Below are 25,414 nucleotides of genomic sequence, written 5' to 3' on the forward strand. Positions count from 1 at the left end.
TTTTCCTGGAAACATAAACCAACATCCAGAGATCACAGTATGGGAACTGTTATTTAAAATAAATCAAACAGGAAGCAACATCTCTGCAGAGTCTAGAATCAAGGAAAAAATATCTTCCCAACAATATCTAATATACAAAGTACAATACTTGCCCTCCATCAAATATTTTAACTCTTCTTGGTTCAGTTTTGATAAAGGAATTTTCTTTATCATGCTCAGTGCTTGATTCAGAGTTTTCCTTATTGCTGAATTCAGTTGCAGACATTTTTTTTCTATTTAATGCTCGCTGAAAGAAAATGAGATGTGTATCATTAAAATTAGTATCTTTTATATGCCATTCAAACCTGTAAGTTATGATGAATAAAAGCATCATAAAAGCCACAATTATGATAACTGTTTTTTAAAAAAAAAATGTTAAGATACATGAAACAAAAAAGATCTTTTGCTAAACTTCCTTTCTAGTATGCACTGACTATTTGTGGACTGGTAAATCTATGTGGAGATTATGGCACTGTAGGAAACCAGGAATGCTTTGAATCTGCAGTCAGCGATGCCTCTTTCTTTTTCTGGGAAGGTGAAGGTGACGATTTTTAGCTCACAGATAGCCTTCTACAGAGGAAAGATGCTTACAATCAAACCCAATCGCTTCCTGGATGGCTACAGCCTTGCTCCTCTGCCCTCAATGCAGCAACTGGACCATGCCGACAGGGCTCTGTGGCTGCATGATACGCTGCCCCCCACAATTTAACAAAAAGGGGGAAAGTTTAGCGCCCAACCAGTTACCTGTGCTTTTCCCCCACGGCTCAAACCCTGATGTTTCAGTAGCACCTTCCCAGCTCTAGCTGTCTGGTGTCTACCACAGCAGGGCAGGGGCCAGGGATGGGGCTGGGCGAGGGAAAGGCTTCCCTGGTCGGTCACTGTCCCACGGATGCGGGTTTCGGCTCCCAGCTGCCAACTCACCAGCCAGCAGCGCCTCATCACTGGCAGGAGCTGCTTTCCCACAGCACAGCAAAGAGGAGAAGGGTGGGAAGGAGGAGGGTACCAAGGGAAGATACTAGCAGGTAACATTCCTGATGGCTAATACTAAAAAAAACCCCCAAAAAACAACAACCTCTTTTGGTGTGGAAATTGACTGTTCCTAATTCGGTGAGGTTATTAACAGGGGCTCCGGAACCCTTTCAAAGCAGGACTCCACGCTTAATTCCCACCGCCAGATCAAATTACAGGAAAAAGCATACCAGTTGTCAAGCAGAACAAAAATACGTTTCTCCATTTCCCCTGATTATTAATTAAGGATTTTTTTTTTCCTTTAAAAGGAGGATGAGTTCCCCCAACATATACCAATTAAAATCTACTCCTTCCAAGTCTAGGATATTTATAAAATAGGAAACAATGATCCAATTAGCCAGCAATTATTACCACTGTATTTATAAACTGTTCTACCCACGTAGCTGGCACACTTACCACATTTGCTCATATTGATAAGTGAATAAAATTATGAGAGAAAAAAAAAAAGTCTGGCCTTATGTTTTCTACTCATTATAAAATTTAATGGTGCAAGCTTGCGAATTCTTGGCAAGAGAAATGACTTCACTGGCTGACTTAAAATGACTGATGAATTACACTGGTCGTTACATATATTGAAGGGTGACATCATTCTGGCACCCGGTCCTTGCCCATCAATCCTCCACACAGACTCAGCCACCGCCTTTACTTCCCACCTGATGAGGAATGTGTGTGATGAGGAATTAACACAGGTCAGAGGAAAAGCATCTTGCTATTCAACTCAAAGCCCTAGCAATCGGCACAGGCTGTAAGTACTGCTCCAATCTGTCTGCCTTCATGCAGCCCTCCGATGGATTTGGTTGGGCTGGATTTTCAAATATCTGAGTAGGTCTACCAAAGCACACATGACAACTCCGTCTGTGTGTAGGAAGAAAGAAATTTCACCCTGCATGTTTTAACAGCATTCATACAAGGTGAAAGGAGATGTTCTGGATGAGAAATATCAGAAGTGGAGCCTACTCCAGTAACTGCTACTCAGCCATGTTGTTGCTCCTATACACTACCTGGCACATGAATTGCTGTTGTTTTCCACCACAAATGAAGAGTAACAAGGTGACATTTGTACTTTAATGAGAAAAGAATAGTGGAAAACACAGAATGCATACAATAAATCCAATACCATATAACTATTCCCAGCAGCTGGAACAACGCAATCTTTAACTGCCTGATCTTTCAATCCTAAATACTAAGTATTCTTTCCAGATTTAATTTTCAAGAACGAAAAGAAAGATTCCAGAAGTACTTGGCCCACATTGTTATCCAAACTACAGTGAAACAGCGTTATATTAAATTGTATATTCACAAAAAATAGAGTGCAAAAACTAACAGAAGGTCAAATACCTCTGGATTCTCTCCCCCCCCTTCTTTATTTTAACACACATGTTTATGTACAGAAATAGGATAGCTCAACACAGGTGTTCAAATTACTATTTAGCTCCCATGGATGTACTTTATTTTACTGGTTATATGCTATTTCAGCAGTTGGTTCAGTGTCTTAAATGTGCAAAATTCTGCTATCACAGAGATGCTCTAATAGAAACCCTGAGTTTCTGCCACAGAAATGCTCGCTGACAATGAAAAAAAGCAGTCTTTTTAGCTTTTATGAAAAATTCCAAATTAATGCTGAAGAGGACTTGTGTCCTCTGTAAATTTTAAAGAGCAGCCAGTCTTTAAGGAGCATGGGTTTCTTGTGTGGAAATCCTTTAATGTACCTAAAATCCGCCAAAACTCCACACGTACCGGTGGAAAGTGTGGGAAAAATTATGCCTTCCGTTTCTAACACAGTCTTCTCTTTCTTCTCCCATAGAGACAAGGTCCATGATTCATTTCTACTTTACTCATTTTGCTGCAATTTAACTCCACTGTCTTCAATTACTGTTATAAAACTGGAAAAAAACCTGCTCTTAGGGCTGCCCAGAGACCAGAGTTCGATAGATACTTCTGGTACTTTACAACATCTCTCAGGAAAAAAACCCCATGCTTGCAGCCTGAATCACTGAAGATATAAATTTCAGATTAGAATATTCATTAAACATTTTTCCCATTGGCACATAGTCACTTGAGGAAAATGTTTTTAATATCTTTAAACTTTTACTAGTTTACACATAAAAATCTTCTGCCTTTAACTACTTTCCAGTGGTGAGCTGGACTGTTGTGGCACATCATCCAAGCAAAGAAAGCTTTCCACTCAGGAAAACTTTCCATTCTTCAGCCTATTTTTGCCAAAAAAATCTTCACCCTGGAATACTGCATGCAATACTGATTCACCTTAGAGAGGAGAGCCAAGATCAATGTCTGGGCTTGAGAAAGGGCTCCTGATACAACACCACTGACTTTTAGGTGAGGAAAACTGGTGAAAAATAACAATAAATAGAACAATAAAATAAAAAGAGCAGGGAGAGAAAATAAGCCTTTTCCATGCAGGTGAACCTCCTGTTACATTTTAACGTGCTGTACTCATTCCAGGAGCTTCTTTCACAATAACATTTTGTGGTTTGTTCTCTGAATCAGTGGAACGTGGCAACTTCACCTATTGCCTCTGAGCAGTGAATTGTGAAGAGCAAACAAAGTCCCGGGGTTCCTTATTGTTTGCATTTTGCTCACATGTCTCTTCATTTCCATGGTATCTATTGCTGAAAGAATTGCCTTTTTTTGTGACAGTGATTAGTAGCAGTTATGCAGCAGCATGAGATGTCTGTAAACACAACTCGGTTCTAGGGGTAAACCCAGGAACAGTTCAGCAAGTTGTTTTATCTTGGTTAGAAGATCAGCAGTTAAAGCCCCACGACTGAGAGAGGAGGTGAGACATAGCAGTGATGCATTTTTATTATTATTTATAAATCGGATTATAGTAGCACTTAAAGCTCTCCATTAGGTCAGGGTTAAAAGGTGCAAACCACTTGAGCAAACACAACCCCCAGAGACTTGCAATCTAAACTGTGGTTTCTGAAGGAACTCAGGACCCCATCAAGCTTTTTAAGCAGAAAATCAATCACTTATTTTTTTGAGAATTATTTGCTAATCGTTGTTGGCTTTGTTTGGGGCTTTTTTTGGTTTTGGTTTGTGTTTTTTTTTTTAATGGAATATTAATTTCCAAAAGGACCTCCAGTGTTTTCCACCCTCAGTCTCAACCAGAAAAAACAGTAGAATTACTGGGCCTGAACTGAATGAGGAATTTCAGTTTTTGTTTTCTTTAAACCTGGCTTCTGTGAGGAGGTTTCCAAGTTGGAACTGGCTATTCCACTACCAGGTCTAACTGGAGACTGATAAGACAGAGATAGATTGTAACGGCATCATCAGCAGTATCAGCATCCCAGAAAGAGGCTGAAATCCTGCTGCCTGATTCATTAGAAGGGAAAGCACACAAATTCTGGAGGTGTGAGGTCATAGTACCTATCAGGTCTTTGAAATTTTTAATTTCTGCCATCCTATACCTTGCTAGTACAACCTGAGATGCCAATTAAACTTTAATTGGTGCTTACTTGCTGCACTTTCTTCTTCCATAATGGCTCTGAGTAAAGCCTATAAATCAGCCGCAAGCAGAGCTTAAGAATTCTTCATTTTCACCATGCCTGTGCACTTCATTCAAAATATCAGCAAGAAAGACTGAAGAAAGATTAGTAACTGTAGTTCTTTTGTGTCAGAAGCACTGTAAATGTACCTGACAGCTGCCTATTACAGCGTTTAAGTACTCCTAGGGTGTTTAAAAGGATGCTGTCAAAATATTTTTCAAAATATTATTATCCATTATTTATATTCTAAACAGAATTTGTTTGTAGACACAATTTGTTCTTCACGAGGCATGCAGTAGCTTTGTTATCAGAGAATTTCTTCTGATAGGCTGTTCTTTAAAAATAAACCAAACATGAGTCAATGACACAACTGATGAGACTTGCATTAGCAAGAATTGCTCAACTACACACAGTGAAAAAAGTTTGAATCCTTTTGAATCCTTTGAATCCTCTTCTTTTTTCTTTTCTTTTTTTTTTTTAATTTAGCACTACAACATCTCAGAAAATGTATGAGGAAGCAGGCTGAAAAAGGTACTAAGAGTTTAAACAAAGGCAGCATGCTAATATGGAACCAACAATTCAATTCAATTACAGCACTCACACGAAGCCAGCAGTCTGTATGTATTTTCTGCATGAAACATTACAGATAAAGTTTTGACCTCCAATATAAATGTTAACAAAGTCTCCCACTGATTTCAGGAGGACCAGGTTTAACTCTAATGCTCTTCTGGTCTTTAGGGTTTCAGCTGACTACCCCTGTAATTCTGAAACTATTTCTTCCTCTTACACAGTTTCTCATCCTATTGCTCTTTTCCCCACTGACAACTTTAGATCTTAGCAAAACATTTAGCAAACACAGAAACATCCCAGGGTGACCTCTGACAGCAACAGTCTGTCACTCAACATCCACAGAAATACATGTCTTTTCCAAAGGCTGTGGTATGTCTCCTCTAGGTGACTGGCCACATTGACTCCAATTCCCAGCCCAAGGCCCCAGAAGTTTTGCTGATGGCAGACTGCAGGATTAGGACAAGTTATGATTACTTTTACCCCAAAAAACCCCCACTTGTATGTCCTGATGGATTCTGAAGAAAGGGTGATCTGCAGCTAACACCCCCATTTTTGCCAGCTTCGAAGAGAAGTTTGGCATCAAAGACACAGTGTGCACAGCATAGAGGAGTGCAAAACTGTGCTGTATGCTTCAGAAAGCTTTACAGCTTCACTAGATGGGACACTAAAAGCTAGTACTGGATCCATTAAATAGACATGGACACCTGCTGCCATACTACAGGGCAGAGAGCCACCTTTACCTATTCACAGAGATGGTTCAGTCACCAAGGAATGCCAAATCCAGTGCAAACCAGCACAGCTTTGGTCCTGTCCATAACAAAACTGTCCAGTGAGTGAAATCCTGATCACACGTGTGCAGCCCCAAAACAGCTAAAGGAAATAACAAGTGACTACTTTGCTCTGTCTCATCTGACTCTGGAATAATGTAGTGTTTTCTGTGGGTCACAAACATTGCCCTGAGTATATTCCACCACGCAAGATTTAACGTCATCTTTGGAGCCGTATCGATGCAAGAAGTTGTCAGTGGTTTTATGGCAGCTGCAATTTCACTATTTTTATCATTATTTCACACCACCGATTAACCTAGGTGGGAGAAAGGGAAATGGCATGCTGCTCTGCTCACAGTTAGATGATCTGTGATGGTGAAAAATGTTTTCATGGTGTATCCATGGACACCTGTTCAGGCTGAGCACTCTTTTGTAACAGAAAATACCAGCCGACTTTTAAGGCAAAATATGCAGTTATTATCTTAAATTAACCTGGTTTAATTGTTTAAAAAATATTTATATCAGAACTATTTTTGTTCTACCCTTTGCATTTAAAAAATAGCCAAACACATTCCTGCCACAATAAACAGTTCATATACAGATTTAAATCCAGGCACTAATTTCCAGGAAAAGCAGTAATTCGTTTTGAACGGGTTTCTTAATGAGATTACTTAAGATCTTTTTAGCGGTTTGATTCAACTTAACTAAAATACATAAGCACATGTACTATACATGTCAGGTATATTACATTCTCTAAAATACGAACAAGCATGATTTCCAAAGCAATTCCTCTGTAAATGATCAGTATACCTCAATCAAAATTTAAGTACCTTGGTTAAGCTGCTCTTCCACTTGCTTGAATAGACAAGTACATCAGATCTGGGATGAGTAGTTCTTGCTTGAGTGTACAGGGGTTTTTCAACTTTTTGTTTTGAATTGAGGAGGGAGAGAGCTACCTTTGTCGACAACCCAAGTGGATTGGGATTGTTGGGACTAATGGTCCATGTAGAATAGGCTGAGATTTTCTGATCATTTTGCAGCAGATGCAGTGGTTTTCTCTTCAAGAGATAACACCAGGTAAAACTTGTTGTGGTCTTGAGGCTTGGAAATGACAACCTCTGCATTTCTCCTGCATTCATTGCAGTCAGTGTAGTTACAGGCTTTGCTTGGCCCTGGCTATTGATGTGCTTGCTCTCATTACTGTTACTTGGGGACTTTCTTTCTTGACTGCTACTTACAGCATTGAGAAGAGAACTCTGATTATTCACTGGAGACAATTCAGATGGTTTTCTAACTACAAACACTGGCAATGCTGACGACTTAAGGTCTTCTGATTCTGGTAACTCCTTTAGGGTTTCTGAAACCCCAGTGTCAACTGAATGACGGTCAGGCAACAGCAGGTCTGAAGTAGTAGCTTTGATGCTTTTTTCATGCTGTGCAACACCATCAGGATCTAAGAGGTGATTTTCAAGAGGCTCTGTGGTGCAAACCTGTCTTACCAAAACTGGTTTCTTTTGCTTACTGGCAGGGTCATTAGATCTAACGTTCAGTGAATGCAGTGGTCTAGCATCTGTCATGCAGGCAGCTCCACTCTCATCTTTAACACGTTTTTGTTGTTTTTCCATGGCAATATCTAAACTGTTGGCTGGGGAAAGCATTCGCTTACTTGAAGCTGTAGCTTCTGGTTGAGGGAAGAGTCCACTAACTGGCACTTTCTGAATAATATTCAAAGAGCTCGACAAAGGTGAATTTCTGATTCCACTTTCTAGCTGTGAATTTTCAAATTCAAATAAATTTGGCAAAGTCCTCTGATGATCTTTGTGAGGTTTTGGCAGCTGAGTTTTGCCTTCAAGCATTGGCACTGTCACAACATTTGTTTTGCAGACAGATTGATTTACCTGATCCTGGGTCACAAAAATGTGAGGAAGGGGTGTAACAGTTGCAAAGCCATAAGATGGCATGCTGCTGTGAATACGGACGGGAACCACAAAAGGAGAAATCTGATGTATTTGACTGCTGCAGTTATTAGGGACAATTTGCTTTAGAGGAGGCACAGGGTATGGATTAGACATGTCAGCCAGTTTAGTCTGCAATTCAAAGGAGGATGTATTCTGGTCTACTCCAGCTTGACTTGGAACAGTCTGAGTTGATAGAGTATTTTTTAGCAATTTAGAAGTGTATGGCTGACCTATATGCAATGTTTTAACTTGAAGTTGATACTTTGGAGCAAAACAATCCTTTTTTTCATCGGAATGACAAGAAAGTGCGTATGTGCTCCCTTGTTCTCCTTGGGCTGATGTTTTAGTAGATGTCTGGGAAAGCTGGTGAGTTGAGGATGGCTGTCCTTGACTATTCAACACATGATCTAGAGGCTGCTGAACTGAAGACAGGCTAACAGGATTACAATTCTGAATTGTCAATTGAGGCCTGGAGTGAGTCTGTGAATGCTGAGTACTTGAAGGAAACTCCACCGAAGATTTGCTGGACGTCTGCAGCCTGTGCAATGGCACTGTGGGCACATCTGTAGCATGAGCTGTCTGAAATGAAGAAGTCGATTTAACTTGAGTCTGATGATTTTCTGGAGCAATATTTAAAGATATTTGTCTCACAAATGGCCCCCTCCTCCTTTCTAGCAGAGGCACATGTCCAGTAACATGTCCAGTAACTCCATTTGCAGATGACACTTTTGGGGCAGCTACCTCTACAGGTGAGGCAGGTTTTGATGGAGACATGCTTCCACAGTCGAAAGACTTACTCCTGTAGTCCACAACCTCCATTGACGGCTGCGTGCAGCTGATTTGCTCCGAGGCAGCACGTCTCATTTCCCGGTAATGCGGTCCAGGCACAGCTAGTGCATGCGAGCCAGCAGGAATCATGAGGAATTCTGACGACTTACTGACAGTCTCTGCTTTGGAAGCGTTCTCAGTCTTCAAAGCTTCATCTTTATCGAGTGAAGCTGAGAAACTGGAGGCATGAGATAAGCTACTCTCCCGACTTAAGCTTCTGGAAAGCGTGGAGTCAACGCTTGATTCAGCGGATGAATGCTCCATTTCAGCCAAGCGAATTCTTTTCTTCTTTGGTGGAAGCTTTTCTGTTGGCAATTTTGACAGTGTTTCACTGCGCTGTGGCCAATTAAACTTTTCTGTCTTTTCCTGATCGCTGCATTGGTTTTCTTGGTCTCTGTCTGGTTCTTCTGTGACCAGTATTTCAGGAACCTGGATGTTATGCTGGCGAACAAGTCTTGATGGCTGAAGAGGTACACTTCTCTCATTAGAAACTATTTGGCTTCCCTGAATTTCCCCTCTAGGTGCTTCTGATGACAGGGGTTGGTGATGCTGGGGAGTATTTAGATGAGAGTGCCTATCCTCTTGGATTACAACTGTGTTCAAAGAGCGGTGCTTTGCAACCTTGTTGGGCTCTTGAGAAGAAACTGGTGATACTCTTTCAAATGATTCCGATTTCTCAAATGAACTATTTCTGCTCAGTGAATTGGTGTGCTGTATTACTGAAATGCCAGTCCCTTGTCTTTTCAACTCCACCTTTTCTTGCACAGCTGAACTTGCCTGCTTTTCAATGAGTGGAGCCATCTTTGGCTCAGTAGTCTGATCTGTGCCTCGAGCCACAAGCTGAATTTGGGAACTCTGAAGTAGAAGGTTGCTTGGCTGTTGTGATCCTACCACTGCTGTTGCACTGTGTTTTGAGAGACTGGAAGAATTTGCTGGCTTGCTTTGGCCTTCTGTGTTCTTTGATGGTATACTCGTATCATTTTGTTGTGGGTCATCATCATCGCCAACACTTTTCATTTTCCTTCTTTTTCTTATCTGGGGTGTCTGCTCCCAGACACCAGTTGAAGTAGTGACTCTGTAGTGTAGAATTTGAGGCTGTGTACTGTTTGGAACAGTTTTATGTTCAGGCTCTCGGATTGCTGCTTTAGTTTTAGGTCCATGCAATTCTGAACAATAAAATTTCTTGTGGTTTTCAAAATTTTCCAGTTTTCTGTATCTGTTTCTGCAGGTTTCACACTCAAACATTGTTCCTCGCACCTGAGGGGACTTCTTTGTTTTTTCTAAATTTGATCCCTGTGCCAGGGACTTGCTCCTTTGCAATAAAGATTCATTTGATAAATTACATCCCAGATAACTTTCTTCTATAGATCGCACCGGTCCAAGAACCTGGCTTTCACCAGTAGAAGAATCTTCTATTGCTGCTTGTCTCACAAGTGTCCGAGGATGTCCGCCTTGGTTCAGCGGAGTAGCAGGTCCTGATACAAAAACATCATCATATAAAGAGCCAATTTTATCATCAAATGACTGACTTCCTCGAAGAGGATGAGAGGGAGGTATTATATTTGGAGGTACTGCTGAGTAACTGGTAGTAGGCATGGAATTACTTCGTGTTATAGGTAAACAGTCAAGGGACGGTACAGAAAGAAGAAAAACTTGCTTCGATTTCTCAGTGGGTGTGAAAGGAGACTTTGGTATATCAGAGCTTGAGCTAGTTCTTCTTCCCATGGGCTTTAGATCAAACTGGAAAGAATCCTTAAATATGTAGGATTTTGGTGAATCTATGCTTCCTCTTCTCGAAAGAGATGTTCTTCTTGGTTTCACACTATCTAACTGTTTGTCATCCACAACAGCTTCGTTATCTGAAATTAGTTTTGAGATACGCTCCTCAAGAGTTTTTGTTGCCATGGGAGGTCGCATTTGGCCAGAGAGAATCAGATTTTTTTCGGCACAAACAGTTTGTACTACTGATGCTACCACGCCACTTGCTCGTGGCACACAGGGCAGGTTTTTATTGGGGTCTTTCTCAGAGGTCAACAATCCTCTTACGAAAGGAGCTGGTGGGCTCATGGTTTGATCGGCACTTTCAGAACGAGAGAAATAACCAGAATCAGTACTACCTAAACTTCTAGGACTCAAAAGACATTTTCCCTGCTGATCTTGGGAACCATCGGTTGCCTGTTGTCTCTGGAGCTGAGCATGCACTGCTCCTACTGCAGATCCTAGCTGTTCCTCTAATAGGCCCATTTCTACTTTCTGGTGTTGCTTTATGTCATTCTCCTTGAATGAGGCTGTATGTGATAAATTTGACTGAAGAGTTGTCACTTTAAAATCTCCTTTTCTCTGTGCTGCAGCAAGCTCGGGTGCTGGTTCTGTTACTTTTGGGCTATCGGCCCTTAATGGGGAAACATTTACAGGATGAACGACTACTTTTGGCAAAGCTGCCCTTACTTGAGGTTCTGTATCATGTAATGAAGTGTCACCTGGTATACAATCTGGGTTGCTTAATGGAACAGGGCTTGCTTTTCGCAACATTTCTGCACTTGAAATGACTTTCATTATTTGTGTGGGTTCCAGTTCTTGATCATCTTGTCTTTCATCAGCAGTGCCTTCATCTTCACTTTCGCCACTTTCTTCCACATCTGAATGAATGCTAAGTGCTTTGTCCGAGTCATGAGATAAGAAGAGGCCACCCGAATCTGGTTGTAGGACAAGTCCAAGTTTGATAGCATGTGCATGAGATTTTTTGTGCTTGTACAGATTGCTTTTGGTTTTAAATGAAAACCCACATGTCACACAAGGATACGGTCGCTCTCCAGTATGGGATCGAATGTGCTTTTGGAGAACACTGGGCTTGGCACAGGCCCGATTACAATATTCACAGACATATTTCCCTAGCTTTTTAGGCTTCTGGTCTTTCAAGAGGTTACATATTTGTTCTACACCATGGTTTACAACTGATGCTATCTGGGCTGAATTATACATGGGACCTATAGACAAGTGTGTTGAACTCGATGTGCTAATTGACAAAGGTGAAGATGAACTAGCTACTAACTGGTTTTGAGGAAAAACCTGAGTTACAGTAGAAGATGAGGTGTGAACGACAGATGAAGTTACTGCTATGCTGTAAATCTGCTGGAGCTTGGGGTTTTCTTGACTCTGCTGTTGCACCAGCGATCTAGTGAAACTTGGACACATAACAACCTGGTGATTTTGTTGACTGGTTTTAGTAATAAGGTCTTGTGAATGAGAAACTGATTGGCCTTGTGCTTGTCCAGTCTTGGCTGTTGCTGCTACATGCACATTGTTTAACGTACGTGGGTAATAGTGAGGTCCAGCTGCAAACTCATGCTGTGACAAAGCTGACTGATTTTGGACGCTCATTGTATTGGACGTGACACTAGAAGAGGTGCTTACAGTTTTATTTGGTCTCAGTTTCTCTATCTGCATCCCATAAGGGGGGCACTCTTGTGCTAAGGTGTTCAGTTCAGGCTCCATAGCTTTTAATAAGACATCGAATGCAGTATGTGTACATGGGGATGACGTACTGCAATCAACAAAATTAGTACATTCATTACTGTCAGTCTTTGTTTTACTTGATGAGGAGTTTGAGAGACACTTCTTCTCTGGTGAGTTCAGTTGGTTTGCATCAGTATCCTCCCCTGCCTGCTTACCCAAATCTAAGGACTGATGCGTCAATGAAAGCTTTGTCTGCACTGATGTCTCAGATTTGGTTGTTTCAACACTTATCTCACTACTAAGCGCTCCCCCATTTTGTTTGGTACATTGGTTTCCATTCTGCATGGGTAGGTGATCCTGTGCTGTGGCGTGTTCAGAGGCATCCGGAAGAGCTTTTAGTGGTGAAGGGTCTACATTTTGCTTAACCTTGGCTTCAGCGGGGCTCCTCAAAGGCGATTTTGGTATTTTTTTTAGATGGTTTTCAGTCACAATCTTTTTTCTTTTCACACCTTTAATTGTATCTTGTGTTCCTCTAGTACCAGCATCAGTGATTTCTGTTAAAACACAAAGAGAATAAAAAAGAATATTCAAACTGGATAATGCAGTATATTTTTATTTATACCATTTTACCATCTCTAAGTTTCAACAGTAAGCCCTGGGGCAACAGGCCTGTCCATCTCTCCAGCCTCCAGTATTTTTTTTAACAGTAAACATATCTTAGCAAAGATCTATTTTGTTTTTATCTAAAAGGAGCAATGCTTTCTAACTGATGCTGTAAGATGTTACAAAAGTAATTCACTGTAGGAAAAGCTTCAAAAGAAATGTAAGAAATTTAAGAAAAGAAAGGCTACTGAAGGAATATTTTAGCATTTATAGCAACTCCTTTTCAGATAAAGTAAAAAGAAACCTCTCTCTTTTACTTGTTTAAAAATTCAAATCATTATAGCAGGAAAATGAAGAACCAAGACACAAATTCGTTTTCATGTCGTGTTTGTCACTTTTTCCATCTATATGTTGCCGTAGTCAAGGACTGAAGACAACTTCCTCACGGTTATATTTGTAAGTAGATTTATCATGGAAATGGCACAACCACCCACACCATCTGTCAAATACTGTATTTCAGAGCTCCAATTACTGAACTTCAATAGCATTTCAGATGAGCAACTACTGTGGATGAATAAAATCAGTCACACTTAAATGACTTTCTATTTGTGCATCATGAAACAAAATAAACTAAATTTGAGTTATTTCATTACTAGCTACACTTGTTGCTGATTTTAAGCAGGTATGGACGCAGCGTTTTAGGGAAGTAGTGAAGAGGAAATAAATTGGGAGTATTATTCATCAGAGTAATTTTGTAGCAAGTACTTGTATTTCTACAGAGTCCAATCTCCTTTATAACAGAAAATACATATCGACTGAATTTCAGTGTTGATAGTTACAGTTTTTTTCTTTGATACCTGATGTTACACACACCCTTGTTTAACCTGTTTGCTAATTATTTTTTTTTTACTTCTTTCCTAACATACACTCAGTCATAGCCACTGCCTCAGCTACCATCACTGGTAGTGCAGAGGAAGCCAATTATTAAATGGATGTAAATCTATTTTCTTATAAAAGTAATTAATTAGGCTGTTAGCCAAACCCATATTCGTCTGATTGCCAATGTACAAAGCAAAGAAAGAATCTGATGTGACTAGAGGGCTGATGTCTCTGAAAAGGTTCAGCTGCATACACATTTTGTGAAGCAGTAGCGAGTAACTCCATGTAGTATGTTTACTTCCACATAGAGCTACTCGGGAGCAGAGGTTTATGTACACTTCTAGGTAAAGAAAAAACCTTTAAGGCAACGTATAAAGACACAAAATTCTCACAGTCAACTTCACAAGAAGGTAAGTGGAGAAAGCTCAGACTTCCCAGTACCTATCAACCCTATGGCCCCTTTGAGTGGCATGAAGTCTATCCTCTTGCAGAAACACCAGCTGCCTTCTACACTGCAGTGGGAGGAAAGCCAACGCATAGTATGCATCTGACAAGAGATACTGGAGCTGATGAATCCAGGGTGAAAATCCTGCTCCATGCAAAGGAAGTCCAAGCAATGCCTAAAGCTTGTCTAGCAGAAGAGAATGCAAAGTAGCCAGTAGGAAAAGAAAGTCAAGATGTTACGTTTTCTCCATGCCAGAGCACAACCTAACTGGGATGTGTGCTAATGCCAGATACTTGGAAATTCAAAATCCTGCTTCCAACTCGATGTCGACTTAATGTACACATACATTCATTTAGGGTGACTGGATATTCAGGAGATTCCTTGTGAACTGAAAGATTAAAGACTACACATCGCACATAATGTGGAAGTTCTGCAGAACCCAACCTATTCCCTTCTCAGTCCTGATAGAGGAAGTTTAACTGTGAAGAGTAAGAAGTTGTTTTGTCACATTCAGCAGCCCAGTGACGGAGATACTTGAATCCCTTGACAGAACTACTGGCTCCAAATCCTAGTTACAGGGATTTCGTGCTCCTCTTGTGCATCCAGAAAGAAATTTCTGCAGTAATCATTCACTTAACCTTTAAACAAACTTTGCACTTATTTCTTTTGTCCAAAATCTATTCACATTAGACTGGATTTAACACGTTCAAAGTCAAGCAGTCTTCCATCACACTGTTTTGTACTTTCCATTGTTTCACAATTAAACGAGTGGCTTACACTAATAAGTTATTATCAATATTATTAATGGTGGTTTCTTTAAAATTCAGTCTACTGCAACTGTTTTTTTCTTCAATAACAACAAAAACCAATTTTACACAAATCAAAGAGAAAATAACAAGTTAATTACATAAAAGGGTGCTTTTAGCCATGGTTTGGTGATCTCTCTGAAGCATGGCCATATTAATTGAGCGTAAGTAATTTGGTTCCTTTTATGCACACGCTGCAGCTTTTATCCTGTCACAATCACGCCTCCACACGGATCATACTGCCGGTGTTTGTACTGGAGCGCTAAGGGAAGAGCTGGGCAGATTACACATAGCTGGGAAGGTAAGAGTGCCAGGAATTGTGAACATCCAAGCAGACAAACATACAGAAAAAAAGACCAAGGTGTTTTATACTGCAGTAATTGAACAATCAAATGATGTACTGCTTCCTGATGTCTCAGAATATTAAATACTACTACTCCTGGGTTTCAACCATATAGCGCATACTCAACCTGCACTATGCTAGCAAACTGGAAACCAACACACCTGAAAGATGTAATGTGGCATACAAAAGCCTTAAAGAAAGTAAAAATGTATCTCTAATCTACCAGTCAAGCAATTAAAAACACGAATTCATTATGAATACAAGATTGGAATTTTCCATAATCTATTTACCGCTTTACTTTTTTGTTCAACACATGCCAAGCGATAAAAATTGTTCGGGAAATTGAAAAGGAGAGAAAAAAGAATAAACAAAGGCAAGTTATGCATTGCATTACATACAGAAATAGTAATTTTCTTTAGTCTTCACAACCACTAATTGTGCTACTTCTATACCAATAAAATTCCAGTCTACAGACATCATGAGAACTAGCTTCTTATTTGTATTTCTGACTCTACATCTTTTGTGATTCCAGAGATGGAGTTGCAGGTTTGTTTTAGTGTACCCATCTAGTAAAATGTTCTTTACAAGTCTTAACAATAGTTTAAGTCCTGTGCTCTACTTTACTACTGCATAATTTAATGCAGTATTCATTATTTCCATTATTAATGGAAATATTCACCTCAGGTTTGCTAACAACAAAATTTCTAGCATATTTGGGGAAGAAAGGAAACCCTTACAACTTTGTTTCACTTATTTGTAGCTTTTCATTCCTTTGGCATGCCTTCTTTTTGTATTCCCAGTTTATGTTGAAGCTATTCCATTGCATGTTTGTTAATCTACAGCTACGTGCTTGCACAAAGATCAACTGCATCAGTATTTCCAGAGGCAACAACAAAACTGGTGGCAAGCATCAGTCCCAGAATGCTAAACACTCCTCTGCCTTTCAGGGCTACAAACTTTCAGAAGTGGAGTAACTCGACAGGGCCATGTACCCACATCAACAAGCTGACGCTGACAAAGAGAATCTAAAAACAACCTCCTGTGTGTGTGTGTGTGGGGGGGAAGTTTATCTGCTTTTCTTTCTCTCCCTGCCACTCCACGTGCTCTGCTCACCTCACCTCATCTCACAGCCCCTGCCATTGTTTGGTGGTAATTCCCCTTTTTCTCAGGTGGTGAAGTGGTGCTGTTGAGAAGTGCTGTCACCTCAACCAAATGTCTAAAAAGTATCTTCTTCATAAGTTCTTTTACACCAAGTAGGATTCTTCTTCTCCAGCCTAGGAGAAGAGCTAACAATGCCATTGTGCTCAGCACCTCACTTTTCACATCTCATGGACACAGGAGCATCTCTTCTGTGTTTTGCATGGTTGGCTTTGTCCTGCTCTGCTATGAAGATTGTCTTGTTTAATTCTTTTTCTTCAGTATGAATTCTGCACTCAAAACATAACAAGAAAAAATTATGTTTCTAAACATGAGTTTGTTCACCTGTAATTTCTCTGCTGCACTTTGCTCTATGCACAGGAAATCGAGCAAAAGAACATAGAGGTGATGGTATAGATAGCAATCTGGCAGAGTAACTCATGCAGCAAATAAAGGAAAGGTATAAGTGATCCGGTTTTTTCTTCTGAAGCATATACTGGTGAACTAGACAGTGTCTTGACAAAATGATCTCAATGGTTTTGTTTAAGTAACTTCCAGAACTGCCTGTCTCAAAGCCTACGTGTTATTATAACACCTACTCTTTCTCTCCCTTCTAACAGAGCTACGTGCTTGCACTTAAAAAAAAAAAAAAAAAGAGAATAAGAGGGAAATGAAGCAAAGTAGCAAGCTCCCTTCTCCCTCAGTGCTACCCTGTGAAACATGGAGCAAGAAACTGCTACCTGCCCCTAAAGTCCAATGTACATAACAATTTTTATCTCATGTGCTCATTTTAAGTGGCAGAATTTAAATAATCACTGTAGGCTTACTCGCAGAGACCAGTTTTCAAATCCAAGTGTCTAAACTTTAGCTCCTAAATCTGTACTTCAGCTCCCAGGGCACTGCAAATAAGATCAAGTCTCTTCTGAAAGTGTTCAAATACTAACCAATGTCTTAAACATACAGATAAAAGGTCGCTCTGACACATAATAATGGTAGCGATCCAAAGATGGAATTTTTTCAGAAGACAGATGCCATCACTAAGGATCTTATTCTGATTAAAGTTAAGCTTCCCAGTATCTTTAGATATTCAAAATATTCTAATTCTTGACATCTGATACTTATTTAATTTTGCTTTCACTGAAACTATTGAAAATAGTCAGAATCACGCCACTGGGTTTGTTTCCATGAATAAGTAAAGCACATAATTATGAGATCAAGAAATGTCTGGCCAGCAAATGTATGGCCACCAGAACTTACATTAAATGCAGTAGGGACTAACTAAACTTTTTTTTTTTATTATTGAATTACCTCTTTAGCTTCATACTGCCTCCCACATGTTAAATATAGCCATAAATATTTTTCCTAAAATTATAGTTTTCCCAAGGCGTAAAAAAAAGAAATCCAATCAAAAAAACCTTGATTACATAAACCACACATACAACTATGCAAATGTTCAGTCAACAAGTGAACAGAAAGATCTGAACAAGATTAGCCGAAGCACTGTGCTTAATTTTAAGCACAAACTGAGAGGATTTTACAGTCAATCACTGACAATTTTAATAGTCTTATTTAAGGTGTCTAACTTCAGATTTCTTGATGGTCACTGGGTGGCCACTCCCTGTTTCAGAAGTCAGAAGGGAAGTCAAAGAACTTGGGGCACTCCAAGTCAGCAGCAATATTTGAAAACCTCTGTCATGTCTGAAAACCTATGCTTAAAAGCTTTGATTGCTGAGAACACCAGTCCTAACACAGACAAAGTAGACCCTTAAAAACCACCTGATCAGAATGTAAAGCACAATTTGACATTAATAAAAAAAAGCTGGAGGGGGGGGGAGCTTTTGACTTCAAAGGCTGAAGCAGTCTGATAGGGATTGGATCAAGTGCTCATCTACACCAACATCTGTTTTTGTGTTCATATCAGCAATTACTGGACCATTCCATAAGGCATGGATGAGGTAAGTATGGCTTCATGATTTCATATTGCCTGTAAACACATGACTACTTTTCTTGGTGTCTTTAACATACAACACCAAGCGCTGCATTGCAATGTGATCCATCAAAGGTATTGTATTGGCTGTCAGCAAGAGAGAAGTTCCCCAATCCCCTTTCAAGGGTCATTTCACACCAGGTTTTCATACTGGAATGACTATTTTATTAGCATAATTTCTCATTATTAACCAAAATAGCAAAAGTCCTACTAACACAAGCTCCAGAAAAGGTGCACCTGTGTTAATATGTGGTATCAGCACTCATTTGAGTAGTGCCATTAACATAACTGATAGCATACATTTTTGTAAAGTCAAATTAAATTTTAATGCTCCTTACCATCATACCCTGGTAAGCCCATAAAAATCAGTGTATCTCAAGTTCATATATTAAAGGTAATTGTAGAGAAAATGTGTATTGATATACACACCAAGAAATCATACCCAGTACCTCTAAGTTTCTCAAATTCAGAAATTAGTATTTCGTAACATCACAAAGTAATTCAGGTGGGAGGGGACCTCAGCAATCTCTAGTCCAATCTCCTGCTCAAATCAGGGCCAGCTATGGGATCAGAGCAGGGTCCTTAGGGATTTGTCCCGTAGGGTCTTTGACACCTCCAAGGAGAGACTCTACACAGCCTCTGTGAGCAACATCTTCCACTGCTTGACTGTCCTTGTGGGGAACAAGCCAGTCCATGCTTCTCATTTCAACTTAATCCTACTGCCTCTCGTTCTCCCACCGTGCTCCACTGTGAAGAGCCTGACTCCACCTTCATAACAACCTTCCACAAAACCACCTCTTCTCAACGCTGAATGCGCCCTGGTCCCTCAGCCTTTCCTCACAGGACAAGTGCTCAGGCCCTGACGGTTGTGGTGTCCCAGTGCTGAACTCCCAGGTTTTTGGTGTTCATCCTGCACCGGAGGACCCAAAACTGGACACAGGACCTAAATGTGATTTAAGGATTGCTGAGTAGGGGAAGATAATCCCTTCCCTTGATCTCCCAGTCGTGCTTTCATTCCTACAGTCGAGGATGTGGCCTCCCTTGCTGCCCGGCTGGCTGCTGGCACATGCCCAGCTCGATGTCCGCTGCATCCCCAGGGCCCTTCCACAGAGCTGCTCCCTGGTCAGTCAGTCCCCAGACTGACTCTCTGCAGGGCTTTGCATGTGTACCTGTTGAAACCAGACTTATTACTGCTCTGGTTGTTGACCCATCCAGACCTTACCACCTAACCTGGATACAAGAATATAGTGGGAGACATGTTTCAAAAACTTTGTTGAAGTCAAGGTAAAAAACTCACATCCACTGCTTTCCCCTTGTCCCCAAATCTAATCACTATAATAGAAGCCATTTTATCATAGTAATTTTATCACAGTTTTCATCAGTTTCTACTGTTATGAGACTGGAATATATAAAGCTGAAGGTCTGCAAAGTACTTTTGCTCACATTTATAACCAATGCACTGTTTGCATGCTTCTTTAGGTCTTCATCTTATTAAGTCATCTGGATCAGAAAACATACCAATAATATACTCTCTGGCTCCAGGGGAATAGCATCCCCCAGGAATCCTGCTTTTCTACTTTTCTTGCTGCTTAATTCTTTTTCCCATTTGCAACTTCCACCATCAAACACATCACACTAGTAAATTCTGAGCACACTTCATCTCACTGATGGCAAAACTAACAAGCACCTCAACAAAAACAATGCCATCTAAAAGCATTCAGTTTGTTCCACAGGATGCTCTAGCATCACTACAGATGTGGCTGGCATTGCTTTATACCTAAATCTATTCGTATGCAATTTATAGCTTTTCAACTAAATACATTCCAAGAAATACCCATATTGCTGGTTACCAAAAGTAAGCAGTAGTTAAGAACAGGCAAACATTATTTAATAAAGTACAAATGGTAAAGCTTAAACTATCCAATATACATTTTCCACTACTTAATATATCAAGTGAATTGTCACTTTGAAGGTAACACTGGGGAAAGGAAGAAGTATTTCTTGCCTTTGAGTAACATTGTCCTGAAATAACAGGCCTGTCTATTTTTCAAACTAGCTTGAAAGACAAGAGCTGATGTGGGCGGGAGCAAGAGGTGTTTGAGCTGCAAAGATACACTAAAGATGAAAGGGCAGAACAACTTTCTGGACTGACGGAGGCTAGGGTGAAGAGACAGAGAAATACTGCACTCATTAAAACAAAATATAAAAGCTTCTTCCCCGAGAATCAAGAATATTTACAACCTCGTTAACTGAAATAAAGCAAACATTCAGCCACGGAGAGAGGCGCACCCTGGACTACTCCTCATGCACTAGATGACATACTGTTGTGCCATTAGTGAGGGCAGAGAGGGTAGTATTTATAAATTGTGCAATGACATCTTAGCATAAGGTAAGCGAGACACCTTAGCCCCAAGGCACACAACCTGGACTTATCAGGAAGCTCCCCTGTGATACAGTTTCATCCCAGACGTGAGAGCCTGCCAACTCCCGTTTGGCCTTGGGATAGCTAAAGAGCAAATGACAAGATGCAGTCTGGGGCTGTCTTTCTGACAGCTTCTTTTCAAGTTATGGCTACTACACATCAAGACAACCCTGACAGTGAGACTTCTGATGGGCTGTAAGGACATAACTACCCTACACTAGTGAGGCCAAGAAAGATCTCTGTAAGAGCTTGGTCTGATTTTGTGCATTTAGCTTCCTGGTTTGAGTGAAGAAAGTAACAACCAACAGATTTTTAGCCATGAAATCAAGGTGCTTAATGAGGAAGACCATGAAGATCAAACAGCAATAAACTTTTGACCACTGAGGTAACACTAGAGCCTCAGTTGAGAAATGTCAACGTCCATATGTGAACAGGAATCAAATGCAACTTTTCAGCACATCTGAAAATCTCTGACCAAAGTGAAATGACTCTTTTTTTTTTCCCAAAAAGAGTTAATTTCCTGCCCGTATAAAATCAAACATGACATTCAATACTGACTGAGATTTCCCACTATTACATGTGTAAGAAACCAGCAGAGACTGAACCACTGTAAACTTTCACAGGACTTGAGCATTTCATTGAAAGACAGAAGAAAGGCAACACAGGAATGGCAAGTACCGACCACACAATCTATGGTTAATGCCTAACTGCTCACACAAAATGTCAATATATGAAGATTCAGCAAAGGTGTACAGTAGTTTTATAAACTGTACAGCTTTATAAACTGTTCATAAACATACTCAAAAATTTAAAATATTTACTATATTATGTAGCTCTATGGAGCTTATCTACTGGCTCTGCATTACGGCCATTTAACAACACTGTATTTCTCATCTACGCAGAAGCCCCAACACTAAACTAAGAAAACAAATCATTGCTTAAGAGCTGTTAAGATAAAGTACGTTGACTACAAGCAGGTGGACAGACAACATTATGACAGCTAACATCACCAGTCAGCCCAGTCTGAGTTGCTCTTCCTCACTGGGCACTACAAGGACACGATAAAAGAGAGGATGCCTCCCCAGAGGCAAATTAATGAGCTCTCAAGTCAAAGCCCCATCAGAAACCAGTTCCATCCAGTTACCCATGTAAGAATAAAGCTGTTAAAACATAACCAGTTAGAGAAAGTATGTTGCCAGAAATTAACTGAAATACCTCAGGGACATCTGTAAATCTTCCTCATATGTCAGAAAACGTTGTAAACAGTTTCACGATTAAATTATCTGTTTACAATTTAAGAATTCTCAGTTGTTACTGGAAAGTTAGGATTTGGCTAGCAAACCTTTAGAACAACTTCTACCCCTAACATAAAGAAGAAAGTCCATTAAAACAGAATTATGGAACGGCTCATGGGTTATCAGCAATGGGCAACTGCTATCTGGTCAGATGAGATATTGAGTATAAAATCCCCAAACATGAGTCTCAGGGCAAAAAAAAACAGAAATTAAAGGAACAAGATGTTAAGTAAACTCTCTTTGCACATAATGATGTTCAAACAGAACAAGCTCCACAGTCATATTCTGTGCATTTCTTTAATATAATCTTCCATTTGAAAAGCAGGGATCAAATGGAGCAATTTCCATACTGCCTGTAGCAACTGAAGAGAAACGAAGAGCAGCAAAGAGCTCAGACCTAACAACCATAGTATTTAAAAATAAAGAAATAGGAGCTATGGCAAAGCAAGTAGGAAAAGTCTTACACAGCAGGTCTGGTTTTTAGAACATCACAAAAGCTGAAGAAGTTGATTTGATGGGAATCTAGACACTGGGGATGTCCTAATCATGGAACCTTGGTCTGTTGTGCTCAAGGTGTGAAGGAGGATGTCCCCCAGAGTAGGTTTGCTGAGGTCCCACCGAACTACTCACAGCTCTTTCCTCTCCCCATCCTCACATGCCCTTTTGCACAGTTGTCCCCAGTCTCTTTTTCATCCTCTCATACACAGACACATGCACTTTTTGAGGAGATTCCTATGAAAAGACACCATCCGGGTCAGTCTATAGCATATAACTGCCAGGGAGTGGTACACTATATCTAACTCACCATCCATTTATGTTATATTTTCCCTTTAGAAGAAGGCCGGCCAAAGCAAATCAACAACTCCCTGAGCTAAAGGAGTATCTGGAAAGTATGAAAAAAATACTCATTACTCATATGCAAGGCAGACTACAAGAAAGCTAACAAGTGAAAAAAATCTCACATTTCCACAACTGGCTTGCTCCCAGCTCACATCAGCTAAAATTAGCAACCTATTGCATTTACTACACACGCGTAGGTATGCCTCTCGAATTAGCTAGTTTGTTAGCTCAGCATCCTCCCAGCACAAAAATGAGCTTGTTCTGGCCTCAGATTTTAGAAACTTACAAGAAGTCCTTCTATTCACTAAAGCGAGGTCAAGCTCAAAATGTTATTGTGCCTGAAAACACAGCCACTGATTTAACAATGCACTGTACTGTGACTTGGAATAGCCACTTCCCATTTACTATCAGGAAGTTGCTTTTTCAACAATTGTTTTACAAAGTTAATTTGTACAATGTCCCTTTGAAAACGTTACTTGCAGGTTGCAATCTCTTTTGCTGAACTGTCACTCAAAAAATTTGCTATACTTGTCAGGAAAAGTCAAAATACTATTAGTTTAACATCCCATTAATGCTTTAACCAAGTTCTCATAATAGCTCCAAAGGATGAAATGTTCAATTTAAAACTGTAAATCTGTTTGTCTGCCTGTCAAAACAATACCAGCTCTTGCTGTGTCTAGCACCAGCAGTGGATTTACTGAGCAGATTTCAGCTGCTAGTAGTCTAAACTAAATGTACTAACGAAAGAAAATTAAAATAGAAATAACAGATACAGACATTGACTCATAACCTAGGAGGTTTTTCAGGAGCCAGAAAACTTCCCTGGGTTAAGCCCATATTCTAACATTGTTTCTCAGAGCAAAGAACATGTAAAAATCTCCTTATTTATCAGTTTTCCCTCACTGGTAAAATGAGGACATCAAAATGTACTTAACTATTGAAGACTGAAGCAATGGAAAATGAGGTTAAATGATATCAGAGACTATTCCTGCTCCCACAGAAGTTGGTAGTGTTTTCTCACTGTCCTTTACGGGCAGAAAACCCTGCACTAAATATGCCTGAAGACAGAAAGGACCTTTCAAGTCACCCTTGTTATTAGCAGCATGCAATGATCCCTCAATGGGAAAACACCAGAGATTTAAAGAATAGATGAGACTTTATGAAAATGTGAGATCTTGTATGACATGAGCTACAGACATGAATAGTTCCTGTATTAAGCCAATCATGGCTGTCTGAGCTGCTGTAAATATTTTAGGAAGATAATTCAGTCTTGATTTAAAGCCTTATAGTTTGGCGTACACAGAACAATTTAAATAAATTACCTCTCAGACACATGTATTGACATATTTTAATGTGGATACAAACACTTTATGAAACCAGACATCAGGAAAATGCAAACTGAATGGCATGAAATATCATCGCTAGCTTGTAGATTTGAGCATTTGGGAAGTAAAAGGTAGGTAGCTCTGGTGTATGTCAACAGAAAAATAAAATGGAAAGCTAATCCTCTCACCAGCATTAAGTAGCAAACAGGACACTACTGTAACTTGTAACTTTTGAAGATTATATACTTCCATTTAGAGCAACTGTATTTCTAGCCCATATGGTTGCTGAAGATAAGGCCAGAAAGATGAAAAGAATCAAATGAAACTTTGGATCTTGGTTACACATCTTGCCTAAAAAGTAAGGCACAGTTTCCTACAAATACAAAATGGAACGAAAGTGTTTTGGACTAATGATACTATCTGGGTACCAGAGCAGCAAAGAATTGAGAAAGCCCACATGCTTGCAAACCTACAGGAAAAATTCAGGGAAACATCTGTGGAAGATGAGATCATTCGAAGCTGGTAAATCAAAATGCTGAAATTGTTTAGCATCACATTTCCAGATTTTTGTTTGATCTCTCCCCTTCTCATTCAATTTCCTATTTCCCTTGAAGGAAAGAATACAGTATTGACCACAGCTGATGTCCTAGGGAGCGGGGTACACCACCAGCATGCAGTGCTCCCACCTGCTTTTTGGCAGAGAGAGGTGCAGTGGCAGGAGGTGGGTTTGGGAGTGCCTGCAGGGAGGGGAGAGGAGGGAAGGGACCTGGCTGCGCCTTTGAGGCCAGATGGTGGGCCGATGAGAGTCATCTCTAAGCTGGGACATGGCAACATAAAAAGGGCATCAATCTTTAAGACAAGATGTATGCAACATTTTGTTTTATCTACGGAGAACGCTGGCATATTTATAATAACGTATGACTCCTTCTATAATCTTGTCAATAACATGCATTCATTTAACAAGAGGGATGGTAAGGTAGGGAGGGTTTGGAAGGACTCCGAAGACACAAAATATGTCTACCGTGATTCTGCAGCAGAACCTACATTTCTGAACTAAAGTCTTCAGGCTTCCATTTATAATGACAAACTCCCTCACCTAAATCTCATTGCCGTTCAATTTACTAGAAAAATAATATTCCGTTTAAAAAAACAGCAGATGGGCAAACAAGGTAAAGG

General features: G+C 40.1%; 1 protein-coding gene across 3 annotated transcripts in view; it reads right to left on the reverse strand.

Moving 5' to 3' along the window:
- Positions 1 to 25,414, reverse strand: part of HIVEP1 (human immunodeficiency virus type I enhancer binding protein 1) — a 124,005-nt gene that overhangs the window by 25,537 nt on the left and 73,054 nt on the right. For all 3 annotated transcript variants that reach the window (XR_003397694.1, XM_026841686.1, XM_026841687.1), the window contains exons 3-4: positions 6,745 to 12,710; positions 153 to 286 (exon numbers count right to left, since the gene is read on the reverse strand). Coding sequence is in view for 2 of the 3 variants with exons in the window: in XM_026841686.1 (XP_026697487.1) it covers positions 153 to 286; positions 6,745 to 12,710 (6,100 nt within the window). In the remaining variant the exon portion in view is untranslated. The remainder of the gene's footprint in view (positions 1 to 152; positions 287 to 6,744; positions 12,711 to 25,414) is intronic.

This window comes from Athene cunicularia, assembly GCF_003259725.1.
Source record: "Athene cunicularia isolate RWA chromosome 2 unlocalized genomic scaffold, athCun1 chr2_part1, whole genome shotgun sequence".
Lineage (NCBI taxonomy): Eukaryota > Metazoa > Chordata > Aves > Strigiformes > Strigidae > Athene > Athene cunicularia.